Raw genomic sequence first — 22793 nt, forward strand, 5'->3', positions numbered from 1 at the left:
TGTGAGATGTGTAAGGGGACTTCCCATACAGCGCGTTGAGAAGTAGATATCCCACTCACCAGTATAGCTCTGCAGGATGACAGCTCCATTTCTGCTCTCCCTTCTCACTCAACATCCCAGCAGTCGGTCCCACGTGGCCCCAGTGAGAAGTTACTGCAGCTTGCACTAACTGGGAGCTGGTACTACGCCGGACTTGTTGGGATGGGATGAAAAAGTGCTTTGGTTGATTTGAAGCCTTGGAAAATATTCATGAAAAAGATGCGCAAAAGAATGCACCGTGCGAACGTTTATTTTAAAGGATGCTTGTCTTGTACCAGCTGTGATTCAGAATGTTTTGAAGGGCAGCAAATGCCTTGGTAACTTTCTCGGCAATGTACAGTGATTACGATGGGATGAGGGCCATTTGCTTTCTGAATGTTACTGTTGATTCATCCTTTTCTCAGGCATCCAAGGTGTGGGTTCAGAACAAAGTGGATGAATCGAAGCATGAGATCCACTCGCAGGTTGATGCGATCACTGCAGGGACTGCGTCTGTAGTCAACCTCACAGCGGGTGAGTGATTGGAGGTTGTGGGTGAGCACCAAGACCGTACCTTCAAACCAGTGAAAGCACCTCCCACTTCCCTGGTGTCTGAACCTCCTCCTCTGCTGTCTCCAGTGTTTCATCCTGAGCATTGCAGGTTGTTACTTGGTGTGGTCGGACACCAGCATTGAGAGTTTAGTGGCGTTGCACTGATTTGCTGTTCAATGGTGATTGTCTAACTCGGCGGATGTAAATATATCAATTAAAGTCTCTCTCTGGGAGGGCAAAGTTGGAAAAAAACTTAGGAGGGAAACAAATGGAAGGTGCAGCATCTCGGAGATTTGGATCTTCTAATGAAGCGTTATTTGAAGAATTGTCTACAAGATGTAAACCGGTCTTAATATGACCAAATATTTACTTCCTAAATTGTATTTTGTGTCAGCACTGTACATAGTACCTCACGTTCAAACAAAAACATCACTCACTGCCACCCATTTCAGCTTAAAGCTGTCTTTCTAGCATGATCTATAAAACTCCGAACATGAGATTTTATATGAAAGTGTTTTGCTCGTACAAGCAAATTCCTCTCCATGGGTCAAGAGGACAGACACATGACCTCCTCTCAACTTTGACCTGTGTAACGCCAAGACTGCCATTGGGTTATGAATCAGAATAGATGGAGGTGAAAATCACAGTCTTAAAGTTGTTTCTTGCCTCCTCACTGGGTTGCTGGTTGGTGTCACCTGTGCCAAACTCTGCTCTTGAATGGATCAGATTAAGTCAACTGGCGTTTTTTTTTCTTTATCTTTGAAAGTTGCTTAGCACAATATCTCAGCAGTTAGTGCAATAGCAGCCTGGAGCCTGAGGTGCAGGTTTGCACCTGCATTTCCTGTCACTTCCTGTTCTCCTTGAGGTCAGCTTGTGCCAAATGTTCAACGCGCCTTCTCCTAATGCAGAGGGCTGATCAGCCCAGGGTACTGCCTCTTGCTTATATAGGTCTGGGAGCAAGCAAGCATGATGTGTGGTCTGCAGGAGGAATACATAAACCTTGGCGGGAGGAGGAGGAATGTCTCGTTGTTGAGGTTTGGAGTGAGATTTTGAGCAGAAGGTGTGTAAAGTGTAATGTTCCCCTCCAGGAGATCCTGCGGACACTGATTACACGGCAGTGGGCTGCGCTATTACTACCATTTCTTCCAATCTAACGGAAATGTCCAAGGGCGTGAAGATGCTGGCTGCCCTCATGGACGATGACGTTGGAAGTGGGCAGGACCTTCTGCGTGCGGCGAGAACATTGGCCGGGGCGGTGTCCGATCTACTGAAGGCAGTTGAGCCTTCGTCGGGAGAGGTGAGCTGGGGGTCGGCTGCAGGCTGGGGCAGAGTGTTTCACATCTGCAAAGGTGGAGCTGGAGGAGGGCAGCAGAACCTGTTGCTGGTTCAATGATGGAATGCAAATCTGAAGATATGGGTGGGTCACTAAATACTCTTCCTTTTGCCCCATTTTTGGAACATTTTTATGTGACCATTAATTCCCCCTGCAGAATCGAAAGAGCCGTAGACCAAAATCAAATCAGAAAAGTCAAATAGAATCAAACAGCACAGAAGGAGGCCATTCAGCCCATCTTTTATCCAATTTCCTTTTGAAAGTTATTGTTGAATCTGCTTCCATCACACTTTCAGACCGTGCATTCCAGATTATAACAACTCGTCGTTTTCACAACAAAAAATCTCCTCGTCTTCCTTGTGGTTCTTTTGTACATTGCCTTAAGCGTGTGTCATCTGGTGACCAATATTCCTGTCAATGCTAACAGTTTCTCCCTATCTGCTCTATCAAAACCCCCTCATAACTTTGAACAGGTCTATTAAATTTTCCCTCAACCACCTTTTTGTGTCTCGTATTTGAAAGCAAAATACTGCGGATGCTGGAAATCCGAAATGAAAACAGAAAATGCTGGAAATACTCAGCAGGTCTGGCAGCATCTGTGGAGAGAGAAGCAGAGTTAACGTTTCAGATCGATGACCTTTTCAGCAGAAGTGATGATGGTGCAAGAGGAAAGTGGGTGGTGATGAGACAAGGCAAAGGACAAAAGCTGGGTCTGGAGGAGGGGGTAAATGTGATCGCAGATTAGCAGAGGATGAAGAAAGCACGAGAAATCTGGAAACGGTTGAATCCAAGATTGTCTTCAATTCTTTTTGGGTCTTGGTCTAGATGTAAATCTCTCCCGAATACCTCTCATTTTCCGATTGGAACACTGCATCACCATGGTAAAAGTTATTGATATAAATAAATTGTAAGATAGTAATTAAAGGTGAAAGTGTATATGTTTTATATAAAGTGTATAAAGTGCATGTTTTGCAGCATCAGGAATCCATTTTACTTTAGAATGTTCCAGTACAATCAGAAGTCAGACCCATCCAATTTGCACTGGTCTTCTCCCTGTATGGGTTTACCCAGTCTAATCCCATTCTCCCTCTCACTCCCCATGCCCTTTAGTATCCCACCCTGTCTAATCCCACTCTCCCCCTCACTTCCCAAAATCCTTTAATATCCCACCCAGTCTAATCCCACTCTTTTCCCCCCCCCCCCCACTCACTTCCCCAAACCCTTTAATATCCCACCCGATCTAATCCCACTCTCCCACTCATTCCTCATATCCTTTAATATCCCACCTGGTCTAATCCTGCTCTCGTCACTTCCCACACCCTTTAATATCCCACCAGGTCTAATCCCACTCTCCCACTCATTCCCCATACCCTTTAATATCCCACCTGGTCTAATCCTGCTCTCCTCATTCCCTACACCCTTCAATCTCTTGTCCACAAGGGCAGTGGAAGCGGACACCATCAATGACTTCAAAAGGAAATTGGATGGCCAGTGGAAGGAAATAGACTGGCAAGGCCACAGAGATCGAGCTGGGAAGTGGGACTGACTGAATAGCTCCAAGGAGAGCTGGCATGAACTTGATGGGCCAAATGGCCTCCTTCTGTGCATAAATTACTCTGACTCTACAATATCTAATCCCGCTCTCCTCACTCCCTATGCCCTGTAATACGCCACCCAGTCTAATCCTGCTCTCCTGCTCACTGCTATCCATGAATGTTTTCCCTTTTCCAGCAACTATCTAATTTCCTTTTAAAGTAGTGATGGAATATACTTCAACCATGATCTCTGCCAGAGAATTCCACGTTCAAACCCAACACTGTCGAAGACATTTTTTTCTTGATCTTTTGTGTGATTCTGTTAAATTTATGCTCTGTTACTGACCAGCGAAAACAATCTGTCTGTCTATTCTATCAAGGCTGTCATGCTCTTGAATATCTCAAGACAGCTTTCTTAACTCCAGTGGAGAAATCTAAACCTCTCAATCTCTGTTGATAACTGTAACACCTCATTCCTAACAAATGCCTCATGAATCAACACACAGTAATTATACAAACTGCTGTCTGTCAACGGTTTAGTTCAGATTTGTCTCCCTTTTATTGGTATTTTCTTTTTCTCCTCGAGGTTTCTGTTTGTTGTCTGATGTACATGTGCTGTCACCTTTGACAGTGAATGTACCAGAATATGATCAGACTCCTGACTGATCGAAGTTAATTCTATCCCTTAATACATATCTATCTGTTCCAAGTGTATCCATCAAACTTCAGAATGTCAGAAGTATGAAGGGAAGAATGAAAATGATCATATCATCATGCATCCTTTTTTCCTGATGAGGCCACATTTGCAATCTCCTAATCTGCAAACTTCTCTCTTCGTCCAGCAATTCAACTTTTATTGTCCTCAATCTCTGCTTCATTACAGCAAGTAGACTTTGTGGCTTTTTAAAAAAAAAAAGGATGAGCCCTTAGACACAGCTCCACCTTAGACTCTGCAATTCAAAACAGGCTCCACCTTAAGGCACGCCTCAATTTGAAGTTATCGTTCCGCCTTAGTGGCAGAATAATACACTCTGCATTATATGGACTAACTGTTGTACTGTGCGACTTCCCACTGGATTACGGTGCCAATACAAAGGCTGCAAATCCTTGCTTTTGGCCCAGGGCACGGAGACTTGTTGCATTGTCTCTGCAAACTGTTAATAGGAGATGGCACCTTTTGCAAACTGTGTGGCTCAGTGCATCACCACACAGTAGTTAATGATGCACTGAGCCAGTAGAGGCTGGAGCAGGTATATTTTGTCTGAAGTGCATGTGTTTGTCTGTGTCTTCGTCCCCAGACTCGGCAGACTGTCCTGACGGCAGCTGGGAGCATCGGACAGGCCAGTGGAGACCTTCTGCGGCATATTGGAGAGAGTGAAACAGACGAGCGATTTCAGGTAGGGAGAACAGACTCTTTGAAGAGGAAGTTGTGCCTCTTTATGAAGGGTTAAGTGGTGTCATCTTAGTTTTACAGCTCCTTTAAAAGTGACCCGTCCTATTTGAGGATCCGAGTCATGTTGGCTTGAGAAGGAGTTTCACGGAATTGGTTTGTCTTGTCTGGCGTAAAATTGTTTTGTGTTTTATATTTGTTCCAGAATGTTGCAATCGTCAGTCTACTTCAATCGCGCAGATGTACTTGTTCAGAAACTGCATGTCGTTGATGCTAATTGAGATGTTAATGCTCAGTATTATTATCCAGTAGTGAGGGAATGTTAATACTGAATGTTATTGCATGTTATTACCCGGTGATCAGCAGTACTAATTCTTCGTGTTGTTGGCCAGTAATTGATGCATTCCATGTCTGCACCATTGCTAAGATGGCCTATTTCCACCCCCGTAACATCGCCCACTCTGCCCCACCTCAGCTCACCTGAGGCTGAAACCCTCATCCATGCCTTTGTTTCCTCCAGGCGTGACTATTCCAATGCACTCATGACTGACTTTCCACAGTCTATCCTCCATAACTTCAGGTCATCCAAAATTCTGCTGCCCGTGTCCTAACTCGCACCAAGTCCCATTCACCCATCACCCCTGTGCTCGCTGACCGACATTGGCTCCCGGTTAAGCAGTGCCTCGATTTTTAAAGTTTTTATCCTTGTTTTCAAACTCCTCCATGGCCTCGCCCCTGCCTATCTCTTCACTGTCCTCCAGCCTTACAACCCTCCGAGATATCTGTGCTCCTCGATTTCTGGCCTCTTGAGCATCCCTGATTTTAATTGCTGCAACACTGGTGCTGTGCCTTCAGCTGCCTGGACCCTAAGCTCTGGAATTCCCTCCCTAAACCTCTCCGTTGTTACAACTCAGAAAGCCCAGGTGGAGAAGGATAGACCCGGAGCCTAGTTTTTACACACTTGCAAGCTTTTATTTACAGAGACACACATTGCATATCATGCACCTAAAGATCCATCAGCCACAGTTTCAGTCTGCTCCTATATATAGGCGTGCAAGTGAATCCCCAGTTAATGCCCATAACCTGAATTCAGTTCAACGCAATTAACATCCTTCTCCCGAACTCGCTTTTCTCTTTTAAGACACTTCTTCAAACCTCCCTCTGACCAAGTTTCTGGTCACCTGCCATAATATCATCTTGTGTGACTTGGTATCAAATTTTGCTTTATAATGCTCCTGTGAAGCATCTTGGGACCTTTTCTTACATTAAAGGTGCTATATAAATACATGATGTTGCTGCTGCTCAGTGTTATTAACCGGTAAGCAGTTAGTGTTAATGCTCAGTGTCATTAGTCAGCAATCAGTTGAAAATGAACCATCGTACATTTGCAGAATAAACCCCCAGTCTATGCCAGATGCACAGTATTTATTTTTCCATTCTGCTCTGTGAATGTACCAGGTCAGGCGTGACTGAATGTTCATCACGGTGAAGGGACAGAATTCCTCCAGTAATACTGACATGCTACTTTCTTGTCTCCCTCTGGCAGGACGTGTTAATGAGCTTGGCCAAAGCTGTGGCGAATGCGGCGGCCATGCTGGTCCTCAAGGCAAAGAACGTGGCCCAGGTGGCTGAAGACACTGTCCTGCAAAACCGGGTGATTGCTGCTGCCACTCAGTGTGCCCTGTCCACTTCCCAGCTGGTCGCCTGCGCAAAGGTGAGTGCGAGGCAGACAAGCGCACGAGGAATGGACTCCGATCCCAGATTTCCTCTTCTGTGGTTCTACCAGGACCATAACTGCATCAATTGAGGAACTCTTGCTTTGTGTAAGAAGCCTTTGTTATGATTGCAAACGAGTTTTGTTACATAAAGGCCACAAATGGTTGGTGCAGTGGGTTAGACCCTAACCTTTGACCTCTGGGAGCTTAGGTCAAGTGCAGCCCAATTAGAATGGATGAAAGCCTTGTCTGTCTGCTTGCTATGGGAATAATCTCGGTCCTTTTCCCAGGGACCTGGGGCCAACAGCATAAGCTACCCCTAATATGGCACAAATTGCCCGTGTTAATCAGACAGGCCGAAATGGCTGGAGGTGGGAGGATTGCCACCCTGCTGTCGGAAGGGGCACTCTACTGAGGCTGGGTCAGAGTAAGGGGATCTTTGCTCTGTAACTCATTGTGCTGTAACCAACTGGGATCGTCTGACGTTGACACATTGGTACCCATTCCCTAGCATCAACATCCTGCAGCTGGTCAGTAGAAAAAAATAACAAACGTTGATTAATTAAGGGGGGAAATTTGGAGGGTTATGGGGGAAAGCAGGTTAGTGGGATTAATTGGATAGTTCTTCACAATGGGATGAATGGACTCTTCCTGTTCTGTAGGATGCAGTGATATCTGGTGTATTACAGTTAAAGCTGGGTGTAAATGTTGTGACTTGACTCTTGCAAAATTCTGGTTTGACAGCCATTTTGCTTTGATGTTCTTCTGATGACCCCTCGATGACCCTTTCTGTGGCCCACTGCAGGTGGTCAGTCCAACCATCAGCTCTCCTGTGTGTCAGGAGCAGCTGGTGGAGGCTGGGAAGCTGGTGGACCGCTCTGTAGAGGGCTGCGTCAAAGCCTGCCAGGCCGCAACGGACGACACCGAGCTCCTGAAACAGGTCAGTGCCGCGGCGAGCGTGGTGAGCCAAGCCCTCAACGACCTCCTCCAGCACGTGCGCCAGTACGCCAGCAGAGGGGAGCCCATTGGACGCTACGACCAGGCTACGGACACCATCATGACCGTTACCGAGAGCATCTTCAGCTCCATGGGTGATGCAGGTAAGTGGGAGCTGCCTCAAGAAACCTGCGGTGTCTGAGCAAAAAAATTATGCCTCAACCATATTAATAGGATGAACAGTAAAATACGGCAGATGCTGGAAATCTGAAATAAAAGGAGAAAATTATAGAAAAATTCAGCTGTATCTGTGGAGAGGCAGAGTTAATGTTTCAGCTGAAAGGCCATAGAAAAAGGGGTTACAGAATATAGGGGAGATCTCAGGAGATTGGAAATATTAGAAAATGATAATTCTGATCCGAGGAATCTCTGTTCCATACAGAGGCAGTAACATTGGTTCGGTCTGGCAACTAGTAACTAACAGTCAAAGTGACTTGAGCAGGGGGTGGGGAAAGAGACTGGCTGACCAGTGTCCTCCTCGACTTTTTTCAGGGGACTGAGCCCAATCCCTGATGTATTTAGAATACTCTTAAGGTCTTCAATGAAGTTCTTCACAAAATTAAAAGTGGTAGAAGCTCAGGGTAAAGTTTTGATGTGGATGGTGAAGAGAGGACCAAGGCCAGAATTGTGAGGCCTTAGGCCTCGCAGTAGATTTGGCAGCCTCCGTGCAGGCTGGGGGAGCCTCCTGATCGGGTATCCTCTGCCCCATGGAGGGTCCAGCACCAGCGCGCCCCGCCCCAAAACTTACCTGTCTTCCGGGGCCCACATCCAAACGATCAGACTGTTGGCTGGGTGCAGTCCCAGTGCTGGCCACTGCTCCCGGTGGCACTGCTGGGATTAAGAGCTGCTGTCCCACTGATTGGCCAGCAGCTCTTGCAGGCGGGACTTCCTGCCTCAGTGAGGTGGAAGTCCTGCCCAAGTCCAACTAAGGGCCTGGGGGAGTGTAAAATCCTGGTGTGGCTCCCCAGGCCCGGTGGAGGCAGGATCGCCCCCGACTTTATGGCCGGTGGGCGCGACCTCCCACCCAATGTAAAATTCCAGCTGCTGTTATTAGGACAATGATGTTTGGGTTAAGGACTGAGTGGAATGCCCAAGAATCTTCCTCTTCTGCTCCTGATCTACACAAATATCTTGGATGCAGAAACTCAACAGATCAGATTCGAATTTGACCTGAATCTAAGGGAGGGCAGTTGACTTGGAGCAAGGACAAGGGAACCCTAGATGGTGTTGTTAAATGGTCAAGATGTTTACAGGGACAGTACAGCAGCTTGTGAGCTAACTGTTAGGGGGTGGTTAACAAATGGATTAATGTGGTTCGGAACCGATGAATGAGCTCAATGGTTGGATTGGCTGGGCATGGTTGAGTAACCATGTATTACCATCTGTGGCCCACAGGGGAGATGGTCCGGCAGGCACGGGTGCTGGCCCAGGCGACGTCGGATTTGGTGAATGCTATGAGATCGGACGCAGAGGCGGAGAGCGACGTCGATAACTCTAAGAAGCTGCTGGCAGCTGCCAAGCTCCTGGCCGATTCCACGGCAAGAATGGTGGAAGCTGCAAAAGTAGGTCGCTCCCTCCTATCCCTTTGGAAGCCCAGCTTCCTCAACTAGCGGAAAACTTTGTAAATCTAAGCGGTTTGCTAAGTTTTATAACCAGGAGAAACAAATTCACAGCTTTATTGCAGCACAGAAGGAGACCATTCGGCCCATTGTGTCTCTGAAGGAGCAAATTATCTCGTGCCCCTCCCCCGCCTTCTCCCCATAGCCCTGCACATTCTTCCTTTTGAGATAACAATCCAATTCCCTCTTGAAAGCCTTGTTTGAACCTGACTCCACCACACTGTCAAGCAGTGCATTCCAGACCTTAACCACTCGCTGCATGAAAACGTTTTTCTTGTTGCTATTGCTTCTTTTGCCAGCTACCTTAAATCTTTGCCCTCTTGGTCTCGATCCTTCCACCATCTACTATCTACTCTGTCCAGACCCCTCATGATTTTGAATACCTCTAACAAATCACCTCTCAGCCTTCTCTTCTCCAAGGAAAACAGTCCCAACTTCTCCAGTCTATCTTCATAACTGAAGCGGCGCAGTGGTTAGCACCGCAGCCTCACAGCTCCAGCGACCCGGGTTCGATTCTGGGTACTGCCTGTGTGGAGTTTGCAAGTTCTCCCTGTGTCTGCGTGGGTTTCCTCCGGGTGCTCCGGTTTCCTCCCACAGCCAAAAGACTTGCAGGTTGATAGGTAAATTGGCCATTATAAATTGCCCCTAGTATAGGTAGGTGGTAGGGGAATATAGGGATAGGTGAGGATGTGGTAGAAATATGGGATTAGTGTAGGATTAGTATAAATGGGTGGTTGATGGTCAGCACAGACTCGGTGGGCCGAAGTGCCTGTTTCAGTGCTGTATCTCTAAATAAATAAATCCCTGGAACCATTCTCGTGAATCTTTTCTTTATTCTCTCCAATGCCTTCACATCTTTACTAAAGTGCGGCGCCCAGAACTGGACATAGTACTCCAGTTGAGGCCGAACCAGCGTTTTAACGAGTTTAACATAACCTCCTTGCTCTTGTACTCTATAACCCTATTAATAAAGCCCAGGATACTGTATGCTTTATCAATCACTCTCTCAACCTGTCCTGCCACCTTCAATGATTTTTGCATATATACACCCAGTTCCCTCTGCTTCTGCACTCCTTTAGAATTGTACCTTTTATTTTATATTGTCTCTCTTTTAGTTCAGTTTTACCAGCTTAACTCTAGACTTTACTATTCCAATGCGCTCCTGGCTAATCTCCCACATTCTGATCCCCATAAACTTGAGGTCATTCAGAATCCTGCTGCCCATGAGCTTACTCACACCAAATCGCATTCACCTGCTTGCTGACCTACATTGTCTCCCAGTTAAACAATGCTTCGATTTTAAAATTCTCGTCCTTGTTTTCAAACTCCTCCATGGCGTCACTGCTCCCTAACTTCGTAAGCCCCTCCAGGCCCACAACCCAACGAGATATTTGTGCTCCTCCAGCCTCTTGGGATCCTGAAATTTAATTGCTCCAGCATTGGCGGCCGTGCCTTCAGCTGCCTGGGCCCTAAACTCTGGAATTCCCTCCCTAAACTATCTCCCCTCTCCACCTCACCTTCCTCCTTTAAGGAACTCCTTAAGACCTACCTCTGTGACCAAGCTTTTGCTCATCTGACCTGATATCTCCTTATGTGGCTCGGTGTCGTATTTTGTTTTGTAACGCTCCTGTAAAACACCTTGGGCCATTTTATTATATTAAAGGCGCTATATAAATGTTTATTTGTTTCGCTGAGTGACAGCCATTCGCTGGTTCATTCCTCAGGTCAATGCCTTGACCAATCAGAGCCAAGCTGCCTGGTTTAAATTTCAAACAAAGCTTGGCAGTTAACTGTCAGCCACCAAAAACCTGTGCATTCTCCATGGCAACACCTCTACCAATCAGCACTCTCTTCTCATATAGTATGAGTTTGTTGCTTTTCCTTGCATTGGTATTCTTGCAGATTGTCCTGATGAGTGCAAGATGAAGAGCTTCGACAAAATGTTTTCAGCACTGCTCTAGTTGTGTACTACCAAATGACTATTTAAAATTTTAATGTTGATTGCAGACAGCAAATTTTCTGCCGTTTGTCTGCCAGATTTAGAAAGATGTCGGGAATGGTTTCTGCCCTCAATGTTTTAAATTTCCCCTGGCACTGATTAAGAGCTGTCATTGCTCATTCAGTTTTGAATAAAGCAGAGCTGATGCAAGGCATTGAATAATAAATGAGGGAACTGAGAGTCCAGATGCAAGATCAGTTCAAGCATCGCTGCTGCTGCTGTTCAGGAGGCTTTTGAACATCTGAACAAGTGAGTGATGTCATGTGCAGGCAGCTTTATGAGACGGGTGGAGAATAGAGAGCAGGGCTAACGCCACCCTTACATTTTGTGTTGCTGATCGGAGAGACTCTCTTTAACTGGCCAAGCGGCATCATTTGCCTTTTAGCTGAATTCTTTAATTAGTGCAGATACTTGAACTGCTACTATTGCGATGCACCTCATTTAATAAGAGTCATTTAACAGAAAGAAGAAATCACGGCAGGAGCTTGCTGGAGCCGCTGTTTGCAACACAGGTGGGGTGGGCGGCCCCAACATCCTGCCCCCGTTGAGTACCATCCCATCTGCAGCCTAATGCCCGCCCCCCCCCCCCCCCCACCCCCCACCCCCTTACAGGCTGCCCTTGGGTGTTAGCGTAGTATTAATTTCTTTCACTGTAGCTGCTGAGTGAGCAGGTGCACGCAAACTAATGTTTTGTCATGGTAACATTAGGAACGAATGGAGGCCATTCAGCCCCTCATGCCCACTCTGTAATTCAGTTAGATTATGCCTGATCTGCACCTCAACTCCATTTATCCCCCTCGCTCCATATCCCGAGATGCCCTTATCTCCCAAAAATCCACCTATCTCAGTCTCGAGCTCTAACTGTCCGCCAGCATCCACAGCCCTTCAGGGGAACGAGACGTCCAGAGTCCCACTGCACCGTGTGTGATTTCCCTCTTTAATAGCCTTGTTCTAATTTTAAGATCAAATCAAGATAGACAGATGCCGGAAACCTGAAATTATAAACCGAAAGATGCTGGAGGCACTCATCGTTGACTCTGTTTCTCTCCGCTGCCAGACTTGCTGACTGTTTGCAGAATTTTCTGTTTTTGTTTCTAATTTGGAAGATTATGCTCCAGCGTTCTGGATTCCCCCACCAGAGGCAATAGTTTCTCTGTATCTACCCTGGCGAATCCTCCTGACATTTTAAACCCCTCAGTCAGATTGCCCCTCAACCTTCTGAGCTCTCATGCTCTTTTTGTACATCATCCTGTCACTCCTCTGGCTGAGGCAACGCGATGAAGCCCTGGAGCCCTGCCTCCACAACAAAAACTTGCATTTATATTGCACCTTGACCGTAGGGAAACCAAGGCGCTTCACAGGAGCGTAATCAGGCAATATTTGACGCAGATTTATTCATGCTATGCATAACTGGCAAGGCCAGCATTTAATGCCACATGATAAAAGAGGGAGGTTTTAAGGGATGGGCAATAAATGCTGACCTGGCCAGCGATGCCCACATCCCATGAATGAGTTTTTAAAAAAAAATAATTTAGGGAGGGAATTCCAGAGCCTCGGGCCTAGGCAGCTAAAGGCTCAGCTACCAATGGTTGGTGATGATAACTGGGGATGCTTAAGAGGCCAGAATTAGAAGACCACAAAGAACTCCGAGGGTTTGCAAGTCCATTGCGGACAATCCCTTTAGGCAAGACTTACCCAATTAAGGCAACAGGATGGTTGATTAATAAGTCCAGAGAGTTTATTGAAAGTAAAACAATATTCAGCAATTAACAGTAGAATTATACTTAAAGTTGGGAATGTAACTTTACATCTTTCACAAGTGCACTTCCTGGTCCAGTATTGGGCGCAGATTGACGCAGTCCTCTCTTTTCGGTCTTAATCCCTTGTCAGGCGGAGAACTGGGCTGTTGGTCTGTGCTTCTACCTCTGAGGTCTTCTGTTGTTTCTGTGCAACAAAACCTTACAAGACTGCTGCTTTTAACTACTACAAGGCCATCACACCACCTCTGAGTCAGGTTCTTGTTAATTTAATAATTGGCTCTGGCTGTTAGTAGGTAAATTTGATTGGTTCTTAATTATGTCTTCCACTAACAGCTACCTGTGCTCAGTAGAGTACAATGAAGTGGTTTTTCATACTGTCTCTGAATCTGATCTTAAACAACATCTCTGTTCATTAAAACCACACTCCACAAGGCCCTGATGTACTGTCCTATCTGCTTTATCGGGGTCCCATTGTTCGAACACATTTAGCTGAAACTGCTCCTTTTCACGGAAACTCGCACTAATTAAATTTAACAAACTTTAAATGCCAACCCACTCTTTCTAAAATGATTGATTCATTAATTATAACACAATCAGCATTCATTAATTTTACAATCATCTGTTTCATTTTTGGTTACTACATATTTAATACAGGATACAAAAATCTGTGCAAGATACAAAATGGCTTCTTAAGTCACATGTTTGTAATAAAATGGCTTCCTTGACCGTGTTGGTCATTAAAGTGGATACCGTATAGCACTGGTCAAGTTAAACTAAAATCTAACTACCCAAGCCTGCCTCCAGGTTTTAGGGCTGGAGGAGATTACAGAAATGGGGAGGAGGCGAGACCATGAAAGGATTTGATGTTTAAATCTTTCACCTACGCAACTTTATATCTGGTCCGTTAACCTCTTTCCATCCCCCTCGCCACCCCTGCCCCCCCCGCCCCCACATCCCACCCCAACCCCAGGAACCAATAAGAGCTGAAAGAGAGGGAAAATCTAAGATGCGTTTGCCCATGTGTATCAGAAGTCAGATACCCGAATGTGAGGCTGTTGCAGCTGTGCAAACAATGCAGTCGGACCACCAGAGCACAGGCTGGCCTCGGAGAGCGATGATGCGTTCCACATCTCGAGTTGTAGACTAGATGGGGACTTTGGGAGATGCAGGAACTAGTGTGTGAACTACACAGTAAACCATTCCCTAATATGGAAAGGGTGGGACTGATTAGAGGGGGATGGTCTGAAGAAGAGGGATGTGCCAGTTTTCTCAATGAGGAGATAAGGATATGTAAAACCAGGAAGGTAATTTTCATTGGGACATTAACACCTAAGGGCGAGGTGGAACATTTAATGTTTGAATGCAGCAGGACAAGTTGAGAAGCCAGTTAAAAAAGCATATGGGGTCTTGGGCTTTATAAATAGATACGTGGAGTACAAAAGTGAGGAAGTTATACAAAATCTGTATAAAACATTAGTTAGACCTCAACTGGAGTATTCTGTCTAATTTTGAGCACCAAACTTTCGGAAAAATGTGGGTGCAGAAGAGATTTGCCAGAATGGTCCCAGTAATGTGGAGAGACTGGAGAAGCTGGGGTGGTTCCCCTTAGAACGGAGAAGGTGAAGGGAGCTTTGATAGAGGTGTTCGAAATTAGATTGGGTTTTGATAGAGCAGATAGGATTGAAGGGAACAGTTTCTGTTGGCAGGAGGTCAGAAGCAAGAGGACGCAAATTTAAGAGAATTAGCAAAGGAATCCGATGAGATGAAGAGAACTTTTTTTTACACAGCGAGTCGTTGTGACATGAAGGCCCTAAATGTCGACTATCGCATCTGAGAGTCACTAGCTGGTGAAAGAGGGAAATGGCGACACAACCTGTGTCTTTATTAGCCGAGGCATAGAATATAAGAGCAGGGAGGTTATGATGGAGCTGTATAAAACACTAGTTAGGCCACAGCTGGAGTACTGTGTACAGGTCTGGTCACCACAATATAGGAAGGATGTGATTGCTATGGAGAGGGTGCAGAGGTGATTCACCAGGATGTTGCCTGGGCTGGATCATTTCAGCTATGAAGGGAGACTGAAAAGGCTAGGGTTGTTTTCTTTGGAGCAGAGAAGGCTGAGGGGGACATGATTGAGGTATACAAAATTATGAGGGGCATTGATCGATTAGATAGGAAGAAACCTTTTCCCCTAGCAGAGGGGTCAATAACCAGGGGACATATATTAAAGGTAAGGGGCAGGAGGTTTAGAGGGGATTTGAGGAAAACTGTTTTCACCCAGAGGGTGGTTGGAATCTGGAACGCACTGCCTGAAGAGGTGGTAGAGGCAGGAACCCTCACAACATTTTAAGAAGTATATAGATGAGCACTTGAAACACCATAGCATACAAGGCTACGGGCCAAGTGCTGGAAAATGGGATTAGAATAGGTAGGTTCTTGATGGCCGGCACAGACATGATGGGCCGAAGGGCCTGTTGCTGTGCTCGATGACTATGACTGCCATCACAATCAGTTGCTACAGCAGCTTGGCAATAGGCACCAATGTCAAAAACAACAACTCACAGCGTCACTTGGCAGCTTCATGTGCAGCACTTGTGGCAGAACCTGCCTCTCAAGGATTGGCCTTCACAGCCATTAGCACCAAGAGAAGGCACCCCATCTAAATGCATGTCCATCATCTTTCATAGATGGAAGGATGCCAGCTGTTGTGATGTGGAATGCGCTGCCTCAAAGGTGATGGAAGCAGATTCAATAGTAACTTTCAAAAGAGAATTGAATAAAAACATTGTGGGGCAATATGGAAAGAGCAGGGGAGCTCTTTGCCCCTTTTACACTCTCTGAAAGAGATATCCAATTATTTCCACACAACTGCTCTTTCTACATCCACATCAATAAAAATCTGGAATTGAAAGCTAGTCTCAGTAATGGTGCTATGAAACTATCATCGATTGTCATGAAAATCCAAGTGGTTCACTAATGCCCCTTTAGGGAAGGAAATCTGCCATCTTTATTTGGTCTGGCCTATATGTGACTCCAGACCCACAGCAATGTGGTTGACTCCTAATTGCCCTCTGAAATGGCCGAGCAAGCCACTCAGTTGTCAAGGGCAACAAATGCTGGCCTTGCCAGTGATGCCCTCATGAAAGAATTAAAAACTCACAGCCCTGCAAATTTTTCCCCTTCGAGTTGTTATTGAATATTCTTCCTCCACCCTTTCAGACAGTGTGTTCCAGATCAGAATAACTCACTGTGTAAAAAAAAAAATCCCTTCCTCTTTTTTTTTGCCGATTCTCTTAATTCCGTGTCCTCTGGTTACTGACCCTTCTCTCACTAGCAAGTTTCTCTTGATATACTCCATGAAAACCTTTCAAAATTTGAACACTGCTATCAAATCTCCTCTTAACCTTCTCTGCTGCAATGAGAATAACCCCAGCTTCTCCAGTCCATCCACGTAACTGAAGCCTCTCATCCCCGGCACCATTCTAGTAACTCTCCTCTGTACCGCCTTGACATCCTTGCAAAGTAAAGTGCCCCGAATTGGAAACAATATTCCAACTGAGGCCGAACCAGTGATTTTGTAAAGGTTTTGCATTCCTTGCTTTTTCTACTCTTTTGATAAAGCCAAGGATTCCTATGTTTAGCAGCTTGGCCACTTTCAAGGATTTGTGTATGTATACCCTCAGGTCTCTCTGACCCTGCACTCCCTTTAAAATTGTACGGCAGCATGACCTGGACAAAGAGTGATCAACACCACTGATGGATTTTTACAGTGTGGCAATAGAGACATGGGTCTTGGAATCATGGAATGAACAGCTGGATGTTGAGATCCCGATGGTTGGGCTGGGATCTCCCAAATGGCCACTGTGATCACTGCCAATCCTGTGATCCAGTGATTTTTGCCCCCTCCCTGTGAGGATGTTGTCTTCTCCATGATGGTTGCCATCTTAACAGCCGCAAGTAAGCATGGTTGACACTAAGTGCCCCGGGCTGTTCCATGGACTTTTTCAAGTAGGCTGTTTTCTTTTAAATGTACAATGATCACGAACCACCACTTAAAATACACAAACACTTGAGAGGAAATTAAACCTTTTGGCTGGTGCTTAATTTTGTTATTTTAGGTGTGTTTGGATAGATTTAGATAAAAACTGAGTGTCAGTTTATTTTGAAAGCTGTGCTTTGCCGAGATCTGCCTCGGCCTGTCACTGTGTTTGTACACAAGTGAACCGATGTTTCTTCTCAGAACTAAATGGTCCCTAATTTCCCGTAAATCAATCATCGCAAGGTTTATGTTTAAGTTTGCAAAGGGTTTATGTAGTGCGAGCAATTTTCATTATAGAGATGTTCTCGACATTCTCAATTGCTGAGTGACCAGTATCTGAGGTTTATTTATTTTGGCAAGCTGCTTTTACATGGTTTTGTGCAGGATTCATGCAAACTTCTTGGGAAATATGTTGGCTCCAATTTAGCATTCCCTGGAGTGTGATGGTTTCGAGGATTTCTCTGCATTTCTGTTTCCAGTCCTCCTGACTGCTTCCCCATCACTTAGTGTGGCAAATATTGGTTGTGTTTTTCCCCATTGAACCATGGTCACACCAGCAGCTTTGAATCAGCTTACAGTTACTTTTTAATTATTGTTGCCAGTGTTTTGATGTCTGTTTTTTCATTGAATGTTACCGCACACAAACATGGCTGTTGAGCTGGATTAAATTGCCCCCATGGTTTATCTCCTTTATTTGCTCCTGGTGTGGGGATTGAGTTATCCCAGGTCAGGAGAAGAGTAAAGCTCCCTCTGCCCAGCCCCAGAATCTAGTCCTCGACTCCCAACCTTAATAGAGCACTGTCTGCTGAAGAGTGACGCAGTTCCGCTTACGGCATTGGACACTGCAGGCTGTGGCTGCATTGGACCTGATTTTGGGCTGCCCGGGCTGGATAGAAGGTGGAGATGGGCGAAATAATCTGCCTGCTGAGGGGAAGAGAAAGCTCCCATCCCATTGGTCTGAAGTGGATCTGTTCAAGTGAGATCTCATCTCACTCTGCCAGTCTGAACAAGACTATTCAAACCTGAGCTGACTGTTCAACTCCAGAAAGTTTGTTATAGAAGGATAATGCTGGAGCCTATATTTACTCAGTTTCACATTTATTGTGCAGACTAAAAGGATTACAAACACATAGCTCCTCACAAATTCCTCTCCCAGTCCCAGTGAGTGTCTAACACCCCAATTAACTCCCTTCACCTGCATATAATCACACAATTAACACTGACCATCAGCCCCATATCATGCCCATCCCTTAAAAAGAAATAGTTTGCATCTATATAGTGTCTTTCATGCCCAGGGGACATCCCAAAGGCACTTCCACCTCTCCAACATTGCCTGCCTCAGCCCTGCTGTCTTAACTCCAGACTTGGCTGCTCCTAATTGGCCTTCCGTTCTCCCTAAACCCCAACTGCTGCCCATATCCTGTCCCACACTAAATCCCACTTTCCCCTCATCCCTATACTCAGACCTAAATTGACTCTGTGTCATCTCCACCAACCTTGTGCTGCTTCCCCCGACACTTTGTTCCACTGACCCTGGGTTCTTGTACATCTCCTTGGGGGTTGTCTCATCCACCCAGTAGACACAGGAGACTCCAACTAACTGAGCTCCCTCTGCTCTGCCATTGGCAGCAGAGCTTTCGGTGCCTTGCCTCCGACTCACTGCAGCCTCGCAACCTCCCCCCTCCGCCCCGAACTTGCCACCTCTCCTTTCCAACCCCTCCTCAAGACACATTCTGTTTGGCAAAACCTTTCATTGCCACTACGATTCTCTCCTTTCCTGACTTGGAGCCACCAGGTTTCCATCTGTTAAGTGTCAGCTGTGGCTCAGTGGGTAGCACTCTAAGCTTGAGTTTAAGTTAAGTTCAAGCCCCAATCCGGAGACGTAGGTGCATCACCCAGGCTGGCCCTCCAGTGCAGCATTGAGGGAATGCAGTACTGAGGGAGTGCTACACTGTCGGCGGGGCTGTGTTTCCGATGCGACGCAAAGCTGAGGCCCTGTTTGCCAGCTTGGGTGGATAGAAAAAATTCCATGGCAGTACTTCAAAGGAGAGCAGGTTGGTTCCAGCTGGAGTGTTGTTTGCAATTCTGGGCACCTGACTTTAGGAAGAATGGGAAGCCAATGTAAAGATGCCGCAAAGATGGTTTCAGGGAGGGAGGATTACAGTTACGTAGATAGACTGGAGAATCTGGGGTTATTCTCCGAGGAGATTTGATAGAGGTGTTTAAAATCATGAGGGGTTTTGATAGAGTAAATGAAGAGAAACTGTTTCCAGTCTCTGAAGAGTCAATAACCAGCAGACGTCGAGCTCGAGAAGCGATTGACAGAAGAACTAGAGGCGATATAAGGAGAAACTCTTCGAATCCAGTGTCGGAGTGCACTGCCTGATAGGGTGGTCAATACCGATTCAGTCGGAGCCTAGAAACAGGAATTGGATAAGATTTGAAGGAGAAAAAAACTGCAGGGGTAGTGGGGAGGGTGGGGGGGAAGAGCAGGGGACTGAGACTAACCACTCTTAGAAAGAGCTGGCGCAAACTTGATGGGTGGAAAGGCCTCTTTGTGTGCTGTACTAGTCTATGATTCGAGGTGCTGTCTTTTGGATGAGACGTTAAACTGAGGCCCCACCTGCGCTCTCGGGTGAATGTAAAAGATCCCGTGGTGGTATTTTAAAGAGAGCAGGGGAGTTCTTCCTGGCTAACATTTATCCCTCAACCAACGTCACTAAAACGGATAATGTGATCATTATCTCATTGTGGGAGCTTGCTGTGCGCAAATTGGCTGCCACGTTTCCTACATCACAATAGTGGCCAAAAGTACTTCATTGGCTGTAAAGCGATTTGGGGACGTCCTGAGGTCATGAAAGGTGCTATATAAATGCAACGTTTAGACTCCCTGCCCTCATTCCTAACCAGATTGTGACCAGTGTTAAATCACACTTGCTGCTGTTCTGTGAGAGGGCCACCGGGCACACGGGCAGATTAAATGATTTAGCACATGCATGTTCAAAGAGTTTTCCTCCCTGGACAGCTGAATGCCTGTAGTTAAGCAGACAGTGCTTCAGCTGCTGCTGTTGTACAGCAGTGCTCAGAGTTCAGCTCTTATTATCCCAGCAAGAACTGATGGTCCTCATGGAATTGAGATTTTGAACATTAAGGCACAGCAGCAATGCCCAGAGTGACAGATTAAATCTGTGCAGTTTCCAGACAATGAAGTTAAAGTGAAAATAGTGACACAAATTGTACATTTTTCAGCTTTGAGTCTGAGGAGAACTGAATTGCTTGAACCAGATTTAACGTTACGTTCTAGCTCTGGTATTTACACTGAATCGTGGTTGCCAAGCTCAGTGCAACATGGGAATCTGGCTATCTGGAATGTTACACCTTCACAATCTACAGCTGCAGGAGGATAGTGTTTGGAGCTCTGCTTGTGGTATCTCCACTCTCACCCTCTGGCTCTCTGGCAGCTCCCCCACTGGGTGAGAACCAGACCTTGCCATGTGTGTGGCATGGCCAGGAGAAGCTGTGTGGCTGCACTCAACACTGCAGATTACCCTTGTGCTCGCTGACCTACACTGGCTCCCAGTTTAAAATTCACATCCTTGTTTTCAAATCCGTCTATGGCCTCATCTCCCCCTCCATGCCACCTCCCCTCCCCCCCCCCCCCCCCCCCAACACCACCCCCATCTCTGGAACCTCCTCCAACCCCACAACCCTCCGAGATATCTATGCTGCTCTAATTATGGCCTCTTGTACATTCCCTGTTTTTAATTGCTGCACCATTGGTGACAGTGCCTTCGGTTGCCTAGGCCCCAAGCTCTGGAATACCCTCCCTAAACCTCTCCGCCTGACTTTCCTCCTTTAAAATACTCCTTAAAACTTGACCTCTTTGATCAAGTGTTTGCTCATCTCGTGCTTTGGTGTCATATTTTGTTTTGTAATGCTCCTGTGAAGGGACTTGGGACTTTTTGTTATGTTAAAGATGCCATATAAATCTAAGTTGTTGTTGTAGCCTTCCAGTTCCTTCACCCCCAGTATAAGGTGTGCTCCTTTCCTAAAGGCCCCCAGGTCCATTGGTGCCTCACCAGTGAGGGCGGACAAGCAGCGAGCGTTGGTGAGCACTTCGACCAGAGAGGCTATCGCTACCGTCCTTGGTCGCCACTGCGGAGAGCAGTGGCGCAGTGGTTAGCACCGCAGCCTCACAGCTCCGGCGACCCGGGTTCGGTTCCGGGTACTGCCTGTGCGGAGTTTGCAAGTTCTCCCTGTGACTGCGTGGGTTTCTGCCGGGTGCTCCGGTTTCCTCCCACAGCCAAAGACTTGCAGGTTGATAGGTAAATTGGCTATTGTAAATTACCCCTAGTGTAGGTAGATGGTAGGAGAATGGTGGGGATTTGGTAGGGAATATGGGATTAATGTAGGATTAGTATAAATGGGTGGTTGATGGTCGGCACAGACTCGGTGGGCCGAAGGGCCTGTTTCAGTGCTGCATCTCTAAATAAATAAATAAGTGGAGGTGTTGGCTCTTTTTCAATGTCAGGTATGGTTGAGGAATATCTAACTTCACTTTATTTTGGCTTATTCCCCCTAATGCTGACTAGGTAAACCTTTGCAGTAACTGGGTGAATCTCAGTAACCCCCTTTGCCCTGACCGGGTAAGCCTTGCCAACCTCTTTGCTCTTCTGTACAGGGTGCAGCCGCCAATCCAGAAAACCAGGACCAACAGCAGAAGCTGAGGGAAGCGGCAGAGGGTCTGCGGGTTGTCACCAATTCAGCTGCTCAGAATGCCATCAAGAAGAAGTTAATTAACCGGCTGGAGGTAACGTTTCTGCCCGATTAAACTTTATTCCATGTTCCGCTAAACGAAGGTTGTTTGGGGATTCACAGTACAACAACTCTGCTGCAGTCGCAATCTGACTCGGCAAACTCATCAAAGCTACTTCTGGGGAGTAAAACTGAAGTCTGCATAATTGCTTTTCTGACAGCAGTCTTTAGCCTGAGCTGCATCTGAGTTTTTTTTTTTAATGCATTCATTGGATGTGGGCATCGCTGGCTAGGCCAGCATTTATTGCCCATCCCTAAACACCCTTGAGAAGGTGGTGGTGAGCTGCCTTAGATTAGAGATACAGCACTGAAACAGGCCCTTCGGCCCACCAAGTCTGTGCCGAACATCAACCACCCATTTATACTAATCCTACACTAATCCCATCTTCCTACCAAACATCCCCACCTGTCCCTATATTTCCCTACCACCTACCTATACTAGTGACAATTTATAATGGCCAATTTACCTATCAATCTGCAAGTCTTTTGGCTTGTGGGAGGAAACCGGAGCACCCGGAGAAAACCCACGCAGACACAGGGAGAACTTGCAAACTCCACACAGGCAGTACCCGGAATCGAACCCGGGTCACTGGAGCTGTGAGGCTGCGTTGCTAACCACTGCGCCACTGTGCCGCCCTTCTTGAACCACTGCAGTCTATGTGGGCTAGGTGCACCCACAGTGCTGTTAGGAAGGGAGTTCCAGGATTTTGACCCAGCGACAGTGAAGGAACGGCGATATAGTTCCAAGTCAAGATGGTGGTGTTCCCATGCGACTGCTGCCCTTGTCCTTCTAGGTGGTAGAGGTTGCGGGTTTGGAAGGAGTCTTGGTGAGTTGCTGTCGTGCATCTTGTATATGGTACACACTGCTGCCACTGTGCGTCAGTGGTGGAGGGAATGAATATTGAAGGTGGTGGATGGGGTGCCAATCAAGCGGGCTGCTTTGTCCCTGGATGGTGTCGAGCTTCTTGAGTGTTGTTGGAGCTGCACCCATCCAGACAAGTGGAGAGTGTTCCATCACACTG

The 22793-nt window shown here is 46.5% G+C and overlaps 1 protein-coding gene across 7 annotated transcripts in view; it reads left to right on the plus strand.

Moving 5' to 3' along the window:
* tln2b (talin 2b) overlaps positions 1-22793 on the plus strand; it is a 293811-nt gene that overhangs the window by 165557 nt on the left and 105461 nt on the right. For all 7 annotated transcript variants that reach the window (XM_068015241.1, XM_068015242.1, XM_068015244.1 and 4 more), the window contains 7 exons: positions 444-552; positions 1659-1867; positions 4737-4835; positions 6375-6542; positions 7349-7643; positions 8935-9101; positions 21638-21766. In XM_068015241.1, coding sequence (XP_067871342.1) covers positions 444-552; positions 1659-1867; positions 4737-4835; positions 6375-6542; positions 7349-7643; positions 8935-9101; positions 21638-21766 — 1176 coding nt within the window. The remainder of the gene's footprint in view (positions 1-443; positions 553-1658; positions 1868-4736; positions 4836-6374; positions 6543-7348; positions 7644-8934; positions 9102-21637; positions 21767-22793) is intronic.

This window comes from Heterodontus francisci, chromosome 35 (genome assembly GCF_036365525.1).
Source record: "Heterodontus francisci isolate sHetFra1 chromosome 35, sHetFra1.hap1, whole genome shotgun sequence".
Classification (NCBI taxonomy): Eukaryota; Metazoa; Chordata; class Chondrichthyes; order Heterodontiformes; family Heterodontidae; genus Heterodontus; species Heterodontus francisci.